This window comes from Bos javanicus, chromosome 2 (genome assembly GCF_032452875.1).
Source record: "Bos javanicus breed banteng chromosome 2, ARS-OSU_banteng_1.0, whole genome shotgun sequence".
Lineage (NCBI taxonomy): Eukaryota > Metazoa > Chordata > Mammalia > Artiodactyla > Bovidae > Bos > Bos javanicus.
In genome coordinates, this window is record NC_083869.1 from 93,590,995 (window position 1) to 93,603,449 (window position 12,455).

General features: G+C 38.5%; 1 protein-coding gene across 2 annotated transcripts in view; it reads left to right on the forward strand.

The window, feature by feature from the left end:
* Nucleotides 1-12,455, forward strand: part of PARD3B (par-3 family cell polarity regulator beta) — a 1,151,446-nt gene that overhangs the window by 708,993 nt on the left and 429,998 nt on the right. For both annotated transcript variants that reach the window (XM_061382241.1, XM_061382248.1), the window contains exons 14-15: nucleotides 1,252-1,351; nucleotides 9,433-9,548. In XM_061382241.1, coding sequence (XP_061238225.1) covers nucleotides 1,252-1,351; nucleotides 9,433-9,548 — 216 coding nt within the window. The remainder of the gene's footprint in view (nucleotides 1-1,251; nucleotides 1,352-9,432; nucleotides 9,549-12,455) is intronic.

Below are 12,455 nucleotides of genomic sequence, written 5' to 3' on the forward strand. Positions count from 1 at the left end.
TGCTGCTCCTTGGAAGAAAAGTTATGACCAACCTAGATAGCATATTGAAAAGCAGAGACATTACTTTGCCTACAAAGGTCCATCTTTGTCAAGGCTATGGTTTTTCCAGTGGTCATGTATGGATGTGAGAGTTGGACTGTGAAGAAAGCTGAGCACCAAAGAATTGATGCTTTTGAACTGTGGTGTTGGAGAAGACTCTTGAGAGTCCCTTGGACTGCAAGGAGATCCAACCAGTCCATTCTGAAGGAGATCAGCCCCGGGATTTCTTTGGAAGGAATGATGCTAAAGCTGAAACTCCAGTACTTTGGCCACCTCATGTGCAGAGTTGACTCACTGGAAAAGACCCTGATGCTGGGAGGGATTGGGGACAGGAGGAAAAGGTGACGACAGAGGATGAGATGGCTGGATGGCATCACCGACTCGATGGATGTGAGTTTGAGTGAACTCCGGGAGTTGGTAATGGACAGGGAGGCCTGGCGTGCTGTGATTCATGAGGTCGCAAAGAGTTGGACCCAACTGAGCAACTGAACTGAACTGAAATAATACTTAAAGCTAAACTCAATGCTTGGTACACAGAAAGATCTCAAAAATCCTTGTTATTAGTTGTAATATTCAGTATACATGTCTATTTACTTTTCATATAAAATAGACTGAGAAGTAAACAGTTTTTGTGGGTAGGAAAACCAGGATTCAGACCCTAGTCTTCTGCTCCCTAGGCCCCAAACTTAGGGTTTTCCAATACAATGCAGATGCAAGAAGAATTTTTTTTTAAACCTCTACGGTGTCTAAACGGTGAGTAGATATACTGTATCTCATGATTTTTTAAGTACTTTTTGTCACTGAGGCCAATGCTTAAATCACCATCTAATCCACAGCATTCATTACAGAATCTTGTTTACCAAAATGTTAAGTCATTAAAAAAAATGGCTTGTTAATCTTCTACAAATCACAAGTAATGAATATGTGTCAGCCATTTTGAGATGGGAAAATGTAGTTAAGATGCACGGACTTCACTTGCCAGGGGTTCCCAGCGGGTCACCACCGTAAAAGCATATTAGCAGGCTACGATTTCTTCATACAGGCTGTATTAGTGCACATATGAGCCCTTCAGTTCTGTATGAGGACTTATTTATTTCATGGTTGGTTTCTGCGTTGGTGAAAATTATGTCTGAGAGATGGACTGGAACAAATCCAGGCACCAAACAGTTCTGCCTCCAGTTTCCTACAGCTTTATTTGTTCTTTGTTTGTAGACCTATTGCTTCCCAGTGACGGATGGGCTGAGAGCGAAGTACCACCTTCTCCCCAACCACATCCCGTTCTGGAATTGGGCCTTGAAGATTACAGCCACAGGTATCGATAAAATGATATATCGTAAATGTTCCCTGTTATGGTTTTTCTGGGAAAACCCAGCAACCTTATTTTAACTCTATTTCTTTCCAGAATGGAAATCTCATAGTATCTATAATTCCTTTCCAGTGAAAACTTCTTATAGCTAATATTGACACCTCAGATGGTTCATTTTCGCCTCCTGGAATTTGAGATTCATCATATATTATTAAAATATATGGGGAAATTGTTGAATCTTTTTTTTTACCAAGTTAAAAACTAGAGAGATGGAACTCAAAAAAAGTTATATGGGAGGGTATAAAACAAAACTGAGAAGACATAAAGCTCCTTTTTTTTTTTTATTTGTAATTGGCAAATTCTAAAAGTATCTTAAAAATATATGTTCCAAGAAAGTTAATGGAATCTAAAAATTAAAGCAACAGCATATGTAATCTAAACTATTGAAAAGAATGCCCAATATTATATCCATTCTGTAATAGAAACAAAAAAATCAATAATGTTTAGACTCACACAAGCATGAGAAAGAGAGATTTACTAAGCATACACACCATTTGAATAGTAGAATTCATAGATTTTGTTCTTCTGATGAGTTTTAAAAATCATTAACTTGTCCCTTTGCTATTTTCTATATTTATTATGGCTGTTAAAAATTGGATATTTTATTCCATTGTTGCCCCGTGGTAGTCCTGTGAGATTTTTTTCATTTATCTTGCAGCAAGGCTGGTGTCATCACTATTATGTTTTTTATTACAATCTGCTAAAAATAAAACAAGAGTATAGCTACCTCTATTAGCCAAAATCTTACGCTATCTCCTATTCCTACATTTCTGAAGTCAAATATCTTACTCAAACACAATTTCTTCAACTAGACTGATAATCATAATAATGTTCTAGATCAATATCTCTGGGGGTTTATTGAGCAAAAATCTGGACATATTTGATTTTGCTTGTTTATTTCCATTGCCTGCCTTTAGTCTGAATCAAAAATGACAGTTTGGTAGCATTAAAAAGTCCCCTGTTGAAAATAATTTCACTCACCTACCTTACTGTTTATCCAGGGTATATGCACAAAACTGCTAGAACAATGCAGAGTTAAATCAGATATAAACCTGTCATGATGTATTTATAATAAATATTTATTTGGTCTTAATCCCATTTCTGGCACTGACCCCTAAAAACCTTGAAATTTCCTAAGTATTGAGAGTGATAAAGGTGTCTTATGTAAATGAAGTGGCTTTTGGAAGCATCTAAGGAAGGAGACTGGTTGCCAGTGAAGCCAGTCTTGTGCTTTGAGGGTTGGAACTTCAGTCCCATCTAGAGAAATGGGCCCTGAATCAGTTGACCATGGCCAATGATTTAATCAGTCTTGCCTTAGTAATGGGGGCTTCTTAGGTGGTGCTCATGGTAAGCAACATACCTCCCCACTGCAGGAGACCTAAGAGATGAGGGTTCGATCCCTGGATCAGGAAGATGCCCTGGAGAAGGAAATAATCAACCCACTCCAGTATTCTTGCCTGGAGAATCCCATGGACAGAGGAGTCTGGTGGGCTGTGGTTCATAGGGTTGCAGAGAGTCAGACACAACTAAAGCAACTTCGTGTGTAGGCATGCCTGTCTTATGAAACCTCCATAAAACTCCAGAATGACAGGGTTTGGAGACCTTCTGAGTTGGTAAATATGTGGAGGTGTGAGGAGGGGTGCATTTAGAGCACAGAAGCTAGGAGCCCCTTCCCACATACTTTGCCTCACGCAGCTCTACATGAGGCAGTTCCTAAGTTTTATCCTTAAACAATAAACCAGTGAGCTAGGAAGTAACATGTTTCTCTGAGTTCTATAAAGTGAAAGTGAAGTCGCTCAGTTGTGTCCAACTCTTTACAGCCACATGGACTGTAGCCTACCAGGCTCCTCCATCCGTGGTATTTTCCAGGCATGAATACTGGAGTGGGTTGCCATTTCCTTCTCCAGGAGATCTTCCTGACCCAGGGATTGAACCTGGATCTCCCGCATTGTAGGCAGACGCTTTACCATCTGAGCCACCAGGGAAGATAGAGTTCTGTAAGCCACTCTCAAGTACTGATCAAACCCAAGGATAGAAAGGAAAGAGGTAGGATGGGCAGTTTAGGTTAGGAAAAGCAAATGAGGAGAGAGGGAAAATGCAGTGTGTTCAATGTGGTGAAACATATAGTATCTGGGAAAGAAGTTATGGAAGGGCATGGCCAGCCATTCTCCGTGAGCACCATGCTTCTCCAGAGAGCTGTGGAGAAGCATTGAAGGGTTTGAAGGCGGGAGGTGACAATATCACGATACGTGAGTACAGTCGTGGAGGATAAATGGATAAGGGAAGCCAGAGACAGGGATACTAGTCTGAAACCACCAGCAAGAGAAGAGAGGGGCTTGAAAAAAAGAAAGAGCAGCATAGCTGGAGTCAAGAAGGGACAAAGTCAAAGAAATTTTTGAAATGGAATGAACAAATCTAAAGCTTTGAATCACTCAATCTCTCTTTCTCTCTCTCCCCCTACCCCCCTGGGATTCTGTGACCTGTACCATCCTACAAGCTGCTGTGTTGCCTAGGTGACCAGCAGCCATGGGGATTTGGATGTGTGAAACTTAGAGTGAAGGAAGCCTTGGAAGGGAGCCAGGAGGGTTCAGCAAATGAGGCTGTCCTATCTTTAAAAAAAAAAAAGAAAGAAAAAAGGTAAAAGCCCTCTGAAAGGAAAAAGTAGTGCTTTAAAGGATGGAACCAGTCTTATGAAACAGAAAACTATTAATTCGCAAGGAGTGAAAAACAAATTTCATCAGGCTAAATTTGTGCCTATACTCTGAACCCAGATGAAATCAGGAGTTGAAGTCACTTGTTTGTAGTGATATGGTCTTCCCAGGTGGCACTAGTGGTAAAGAACTCACCTGCCAGTGCATGAGATGTAAGAGATGTGGGTTCAGTCCCTGGGTTGGAAAGATTCCCTGGAGGAGGGCATGGCAACCCACGTCAATAATTATTTGACAAAAATTCAGAATGTGTCTAAATTAAAAACATACATATGTGTGTGTGTGTGTATATATATGTATGTATGTACATATATCGGAGAAGGCAATGGCACCCCACTCCAGTACTCTTGCCTGGAAAACCCCATGGACAAAGGAGCCTGGTGGGCTGCAGTCCGTGGGGTCGCTAGGAGTCGGACACGACTGAGCAACTTCACTTTCACTTTTCACTTTCATGCATTGGAGAAGGAAATGGCACCCCACTCCAGTGTTCTTGCCTGGAGAATCCCAGGGATGGGGGAGCCTGGTGGGCTGCCCTCTATGGGGTCACACAGAGTCGGACACAACTGAAGCAACTTAGCAGCAGCAGCAGGTACATATATATGAAAGAAATACATTATCTACCATGATGTCTCAGAAAGAGATTAAGGCAAATCAACAGCAGACAGAATATATTGAATGTGGTTAGCTGTTCACAGCACTTGGTTATTCCCTATGTGTTCACAGTTTCTACCCCTCTTGGTTCTCTCTGAGTTCTGTCTCTCCTTCCGTGTCTCTTCCCATACACGTGACCTACGTCTACCCTCATAGTAACCAAACGCTAAAGATAATCCATGGCCACCTGAGACTTTAGACATAATTATTTTGGCATGCCCTTCGAAACCTGCCCCTGCCTTTTTATTTCAGATGGTTCTCCTTGAACGTTCATGGCAGGTCTTGTAGGTCTTTCACATTCCTGATTTGTCATCATGTTTGGGACACTGGCATATGTTTCGTGCTACCTTTATTTATTCATTATGCAGCATCATCTGACATTGACTATCATTTCTCTTTGATAGATTCCCTGGTTGTTCATGCTGAAAACACAGTCTTTATCTAGGATATGCCTTTGGCCTGCTGTCAACTTGCGTCTTCCACTGCGGCCCACTCAGCCATGAGCACATGCTAACTGCTTTCAAAATTAAAATATGTCATATTTTATAGTTAATTATTCTGTCACTGTCTCACACCAAAAAATTCTAATATGTAGCATAAAATTACAAACTGTTTTACTAGTCTAATGAGTCTAATGTTATTTTACTAGTCTAAGTTATTTTCCCATTAGTCAATTCAATACTACACACATTTAAGTACAAGTTCATATTAGCTCTAAGCCTACCGTGCCTCATATAACACCTCCTTCCTTTCTTCCTTACATATATGCCAATCTGATACCAGCCTAATTTCCATTTTGTACCATGGCAAGAGAGGTCCTTTTATTGAAGGCTTTCAAAGTGTATACTTGTCCATGTTCAAAACAACAGTAACAGAAGTATATATCATCATGACTAATGTAATGGACATATCCAGGTTTGCCTGTGTTTATTACATATATATATATATATATACATGCACATATATGTGAATATATGTTGCATTCATATGTACATATTTACAAAGCAGCTTTTTATTTCTTTGATCATCTTTGATGGTATCTCTGCATCTGTACAAAAAATTCACTTTATTTAGACTGATCCTTACTTGATGTTACTATATTGCTGTCTTGTTTTTTCAATGGAGATGGGGTTAATTGTTTCCCAAGAGTTTGGGAAAATTTGAGTTCTTATTCTTAATTTGACAAATAATGCCTAGTTTGGTAAAGCATTCTAAAACAGTAAAGTGAATTAACCAAAACATTACACAGTTGGGTGGATTCCCATAGTCTGCCTTGAGCAGAGCACTTGAAATGCAGCGTGATTTCTTTTAATGAGGAATATTCATGTTGTTCTACATTTTCTCCCAAAAGGTTTTCATTATAACATGTGGCATATGTTTTGATTAACCCTTTAGTTTTCTTTTATTTCACAACATGTACCACTCTGTTGAAATTTAAAAAAAAAAAAAAAAACCTAACCTAAAATGCAAGCTGCATAAGAGCATGTGTGAAACTGTACTAAGAGGTAAAGGATGCAGTTCTATGGATGCAGGATTAGCAACAACCTGCATCCCAGGCTGGCCACCATTTTAGACAAAGATCTTGTGGCTCTGGGAAAAGTTCAAGTAGCCACAAGCTGGTCCCGACTTCGCCAGTGGCCAGCTGTTGTGACCTTGGAATATCAGTCTCCTCTTTGGGCCTCAGTGTCTTACCTACAAGATGAAGAGTTAGATGAGGTGACTTTAATGACTTCCAACTCTTCGATTCTCTGGTTCCATGAAGGTCATGAGTCTCTCTGACACTAAAACCATATCATCACAAGAGATCAAAGGATGAAAACTAAGTGCAAATAAAGGTCGGATAACACATTTAAAGGCAAGTGCTTCCAAAACATCAAGGTTCAAAGGAAAGGTCACATTCACCATGGCATCTCAGAATTCCTCTTTAAAGTGAACTAAAACAATTAAAATATTCTGTTATGCCAGGCCAGTCAGTAGCACTAGTGGATCAGGATTTATGTTTGCAGTTAACGTATTTTGCCACCATCACTAGATACCCCATCTAATATGTTTGACATCAGTAGCTTTCTTGGCTGAGAATGTAGCCAGACACCAAGAAAGAAGCCAAAGCGGGGAGGCAGGGAAGGAGAAAAGAAAAACTTTCATAATTCTAAAGAGTAGCTTTAAACTTCTTGAGCAGTTTTCATGAAAAATACACAGTTGTCTCTCGGTATCCATGAGGAATTTGTTCCAGGACTCCCAGGGGTACTAAAATCTGCAGGTGCTCAAGTCCCTGGTATAAAATGGTATACTGTTTGTATTCAGCATCCTCCCATATGCTTCAAACCACTTAATACAATGTAGATGCTATGTAAATAGTTGTCAGAGCATGGGAAATTCAAGTTTTGCTTTTTGAAACTTTCCAGAATTTTTTCTTTTCTGAATATTGTTGGTCCCAGGTTGGATGATCCTTAAATGCCATGCTGAGGATACGGAGGATAGACTGTGTAATTTTTTTTGCTGAAGAGTTCCTTAGACCCTCATTCAAAGACCAGGCTAAGCTACAGAAACAAAGCAAAGGATTAAAGTTTACTTTTGTAAACTTTTGTTGAGCTCTTACTGTATATTAGGCACTATTGTCAGTATTTAACATATCATCGTTTATTTCACCCTTATGACAACTTTATTAAGTAAATTCTATTACTGTCCACTTCTTAAAAAGATTCTTTTCTGTTATGGTTGGCTACAGGCTATTGAATATAGTTTCCTGTGCTATATACACTGTCCATTTTATGCATTAGGCCACCTACCCTGGCATCTCACTCCCAAACGCGTGGCCTTAAACTGTATTGTGTATTTGTGTATGTGTGTGTATGTGTGTGTGTGGTCACTAGTGTCCGACTCTTTGCGACTCCATGGACCGTAGCCCACCAGGCTCTTCTGTCCGTGGAATCTCCAGGCAGGAATACTGGAGTGGGTTGGCATGTCCTTCTCCAGGGGATCTTCCTGACCCAGGGATAGAACTTGGGTCTCCTGCGTTGCAGGCAGATTCTTGACCATCTAAGCCACCAGAGAAGTCCACAAATCTTATACCACAGCTCCTTCTAAATAGGAGAGAAGGGCTTTTAGTCACAAGCCCACGGAAAGTCTGACAAAAACAGAGAAGCCAAAAAAAAAAAAAAGCAAACTGTAAAAAAATCAAGTAACTTGAAAAGCAAAAATTTAACAGTCATTTGAAAAGCAAAAGCAGGTCCTATTTATTTATCTGCTTATTTCCTAAATGCTCCTACTGTACTTACTCTGCCCCAGACCCTAGTCTCCTTATTTTACAAATCGTTTGTAAAATAATCATTTGTAACTCATTTTATCTGTTATTAAAGATTGTTACCCATGGGAGATAAGGAGTGTAATTATACCCATTTTATACACACAAAAAATTGAAGCACAGAGAGGTTCAGTAACTTGCCTGGGTCCCACAGCTAGTAAGGAGCAGAGCCAGGATTTTAAACTGAGCAGACCTGCTCTGGACTTTGTGCTTTTGAATGCTCTGCTGTATTACACTACATTACAATAGCAGAGGCTCATTCACTCAGCAGTATTATTATTGCTGCAAGGCAGTATTAAATATGCATGACTAATAAGTTTCAAGAAAGATTGAACCTTTTTTGATATATTTGGTTAAGAAAGTGAGATTCCCCAGTACATTTTAGGATTCTCATTCATAATGGTTGAGTTTTTGAGTTGTTATTTTATTGTTTACAGTGTCAAATCCCAACTGTTTGAAAAAATTCAGTCCTTTCTGATTTACCAAGAAGACTTCATTTTATTTTTTCCTGTATTTAAGATTAAAGTTGTGCTGAAATGAGCTGCCATATTTACTTTCTAAATATATGTACCAAGGGAGAAAGGGCTCTAAGTTAATGTATGAAAAGTATATAAATATAAATTATTTCTAGATCAAGAAATGAGGTATTGTCTGTAATTCCCTTATATAATCCCCTCCATCCTCAAGCAAATAAATAAAATATTCAGCAGAAATGAAATTCTTTGAGATTGAATACAAGTACTAGGAAGTCTGTAATGGGCATTTGATGTATCTTGTGTCTAAATTGTCAGCTGTGCTTTTCCTGTTATTTCCTGTTGGTATTATTGATGAGCAGACTATTTGGTCAGCATTAACATTACTTTTAGAAAATAGACCTAAATAAAGTAGAAAAGCAAACTACCACAGCCATTACTCATTCAACAGGATGGTTTTCTCAAAAGGATACAGCCCTTTCACTTGTTTTAAAGGAAGAGCGTGCTTAGCCCACGGATCTCTCTTAACCAACATTTAGGCTCTGCTACTATCCAGTGACATCCTTTGAAGCACTAGTGGTTCCCAGGTTCACTTTATCCACTTAAAGTTCTGTATTGTACAGCAGGATCCCAATTAGCAGAAATCAGTGAAGGGGAAAACACGATATTAGCCAGAGAATATTATTTAAATTGCAGAATATGATAAAATGCAGGAAAACAGAGTTGCTACATCTCGTAAGAGATGCCTGAGGTTCACCAACTGGTTGAAAATGCCTGGTTGGGAGCTACAGAGGGAGTGATGAGCTCTGTTCAAAATGAGAACTGCTGCCTTTAATTTTTTTTTTTTTTTTAATTCTAAACCTAAATGTGGCGTATGGCTTCTTTCTGCAGCTCTGGGGTGGACTCAGCAGTATATTTTCCAGATCAGCATATCAACTTTAGATCTGTGACACCAGCCAGGCAGCCTGAATCAATGAATCTGAAAGCCTCAAAGAGCATGGACCTCGGTAAGTGCGGGTGAGGTGACATCCAGGTCAGCTGTCTAGCCTTAGCCCATCTGTCTCCCTGAATGTCCTGCCTTTGTTTCTTCAACTCCAACCTTAGGGGGCAAGGTCTGCTGAAGCATGGAGGAAGGGATAATAGTCATCCCATCTTTCTGTCTCCTACCACACATTTAATCCTAATTACTCCTTTTTAAAAGAGAGATAAGTGACATTTTTATAAAGTGGGCCATATAGGTCAGAAAAGTAGGAGTATCCGTTCTGGAAGATCTGAATGCATAAGCGTCTTTAACTCACCTGCCTTTGCGTTTGTACTTTCACGTCTGCCGGTAACTTTCCATTTCCTGAGAACATCCATGTTGCAGGGCCTGGGAAGATCATGAAGTTCAATGAATCCTCTCCCACAGAGCATCCCATCTCTGTGTGCAATGTTTGGGGATGGTGGCAGTGAAGAAACTTTCTCTCTTTAAATGCCCCATCTTCAAATCCATCCCTGGGTTTGCCAGATTGAGGGTATCTAAGAACCCAGTTTCATGCCCAGACAACCTCAGTGAGGTTCTGAGTCCTACAGAGAATTTCTGGGTGAGTGAGTGAGTCCTACAGAGAATATCTGGGTTAGTGTTGGTTGCCAGGGCAATCAAGAACTGCTGAAAACTGTATTCTCTAGGCTCTAGAATGTGAAACCTATATCTCAGACACCCAAGCACATTGCTGCCCTTGCATGGGCCCTTAGAGAGAGAATGATTAGAATAGGGTGCTAGTGCAAAATAAATTCTCAGCAGCATATTCACTGATTCCTGAATGCTCAGAGACCAAGCCCTGCCAATCCCCCTCCCCTGTCTTCCGAGGAACATTACATATTTCATTAGTAGCACCAAGAAAATAGAATAATCAAAACTGCGTGATCCATGAAACAATCTGATAAATAGTGCTTATCTGTTACTCATTTACAAGAGTTCAGAAAAATGTTCAGTCATGATGAAACAAGAAAAATTGATTCTGTTTTCTATAAATGAACTAGATCACTAGGATACATTTGCTCTAATCATCTATAGCAAGAGACTGATAGAAACCTTAATAAGGAAGCTGTCTTGAGCACTGATACAAAAGGAGTATTTTCTCTCAAGTGTGAACCCCTGACAGACCAAAGGAATAATGCGTGACAGTGTCATAGGTTATTACTAATTATGAAGGAGCAATTTGTTTTTATAGAGTGCTTGATAAATATTTCCTGTTCTGTCTTCCCAATTTCTCTATAAAGAAGATGAATGGATAAAAACTGCTCTTAATTTGGGATAAGAAATATATTGCTGTTTTCCTCACTTAGTTTAAAAAAAAAAAGGCCAGCAGTACGGTTGTTAAAAGTCTCTGCAAAAGAAAAAAAAAAAGCAGCCATTTATTAAAAAAAAAAAGGTATCAGATCTATAAAAATAAAACCTAAACCATGTCCAGAAACTGTATTTCTGTTTAATGTTTTTGTTACTGAAAGCTTTGTTTTTAAACAGTTTTCTCTTTTAGATTGAAATAGCCCTTGCAAAATATGAACAGTTAGCAGTCACCCATTGCATTTTAGTGTACTTATCCCATACAGGACAATAATGTTTGTTCAATTTTACATAAGTAGGGCAAAGGTCATGAGTTATTTTCTTCAGGACACGGGTATCAAATTAAAGGCATGGACTTAAATGCACGATACAGCACAAGTGGCAAACTATGCTATGAAAACATTTTTAAACTAATTATGAACGTTTGGTCCCTTCCAGGAAATGCCAAATCAAAGCTAACAGTCTCTCAGCGAGCTCTGAGGTCAATATTCTAGGGCCATTCTGAACCCCTATTCCCAGAACAATTGAGTGAGCTCAATAAATATGTGATTTTTCTCAATGAATAAACTTAGATGATGCCAGAAAGGTAAACATTTGGAAGTGCCTTCCTTGTTTGATTAGATGAAAAAGATACTGTAAGTAGTTTAGCTTTCCATATATAGCACTGGGCCAATGTAAAGAATTAATGTATTTGCTAAAAAGGTTGGTGACTGTACTTAGAGGGATAATCCTCCGAGCAGGGTCAAGATCCATTCTTCAATTTTTCTTTTTTTTTTTTTTAAATTGAGGTATTTAGGCTGAATAGCAAATTAGTGCTATTTGATTATCTTTGACCTAGAAAAACAGCAATTTTATATGATTCAAAATAGAAGAAGATAAACCTCCTACTTATTGCATAATTTATGTTGAATATTCCTCCTTTAGAAAATCTTCAAACTTCTTCAAAGATTAATAGACCTCATTGGTACCTTCCTTGTTTTTGTTTCTTTCATTTTTGCTACTGACTCTAAGCCAGTTTTTTAATTTGCATATTATGTTCAAATTATTTTAAAGGTGAATGAGTTCCATTTGTTTATTTTCACTTATGTTTTTAAAGACAGTTCTTACTGTGAAAAATAAAACCACCTCATTCCCATCTCTTTCGTTTTTCACAAGATACAAACATATTTTAAAATACTTTGCTACCTATTTATCATCCATCTACGTTCAAACATCTCTGTCACACATTGTGTTTCTTTATACTAATTGTATAGTGTTATGTTATATGAAGGACTCTTACTTTTCCCTTTTTGATTAAATTTGGGCTTAATTTATAGTTGGGATTTCTGGTTTGGGTGAGTGGGCTTGGTCCATTTGAATTTCTTATTCTGTGATTTGTTTATTTATATTCTTTGCCAAAAATGTTTGCATTTTTTCATTTTTTTCATCTTTTAGAATATCATTATATATGTTGTAAATAACTTTTTGCAATCTATTATTCGTCTTCTTAGTTTGATCATGGTATCCTTTACTATAAAAGATGTTTTAGTCTTATAGAGTCCGACACTGAGTGACTTCACTTTCACTTTTCACTTTCATGCATTGGAGA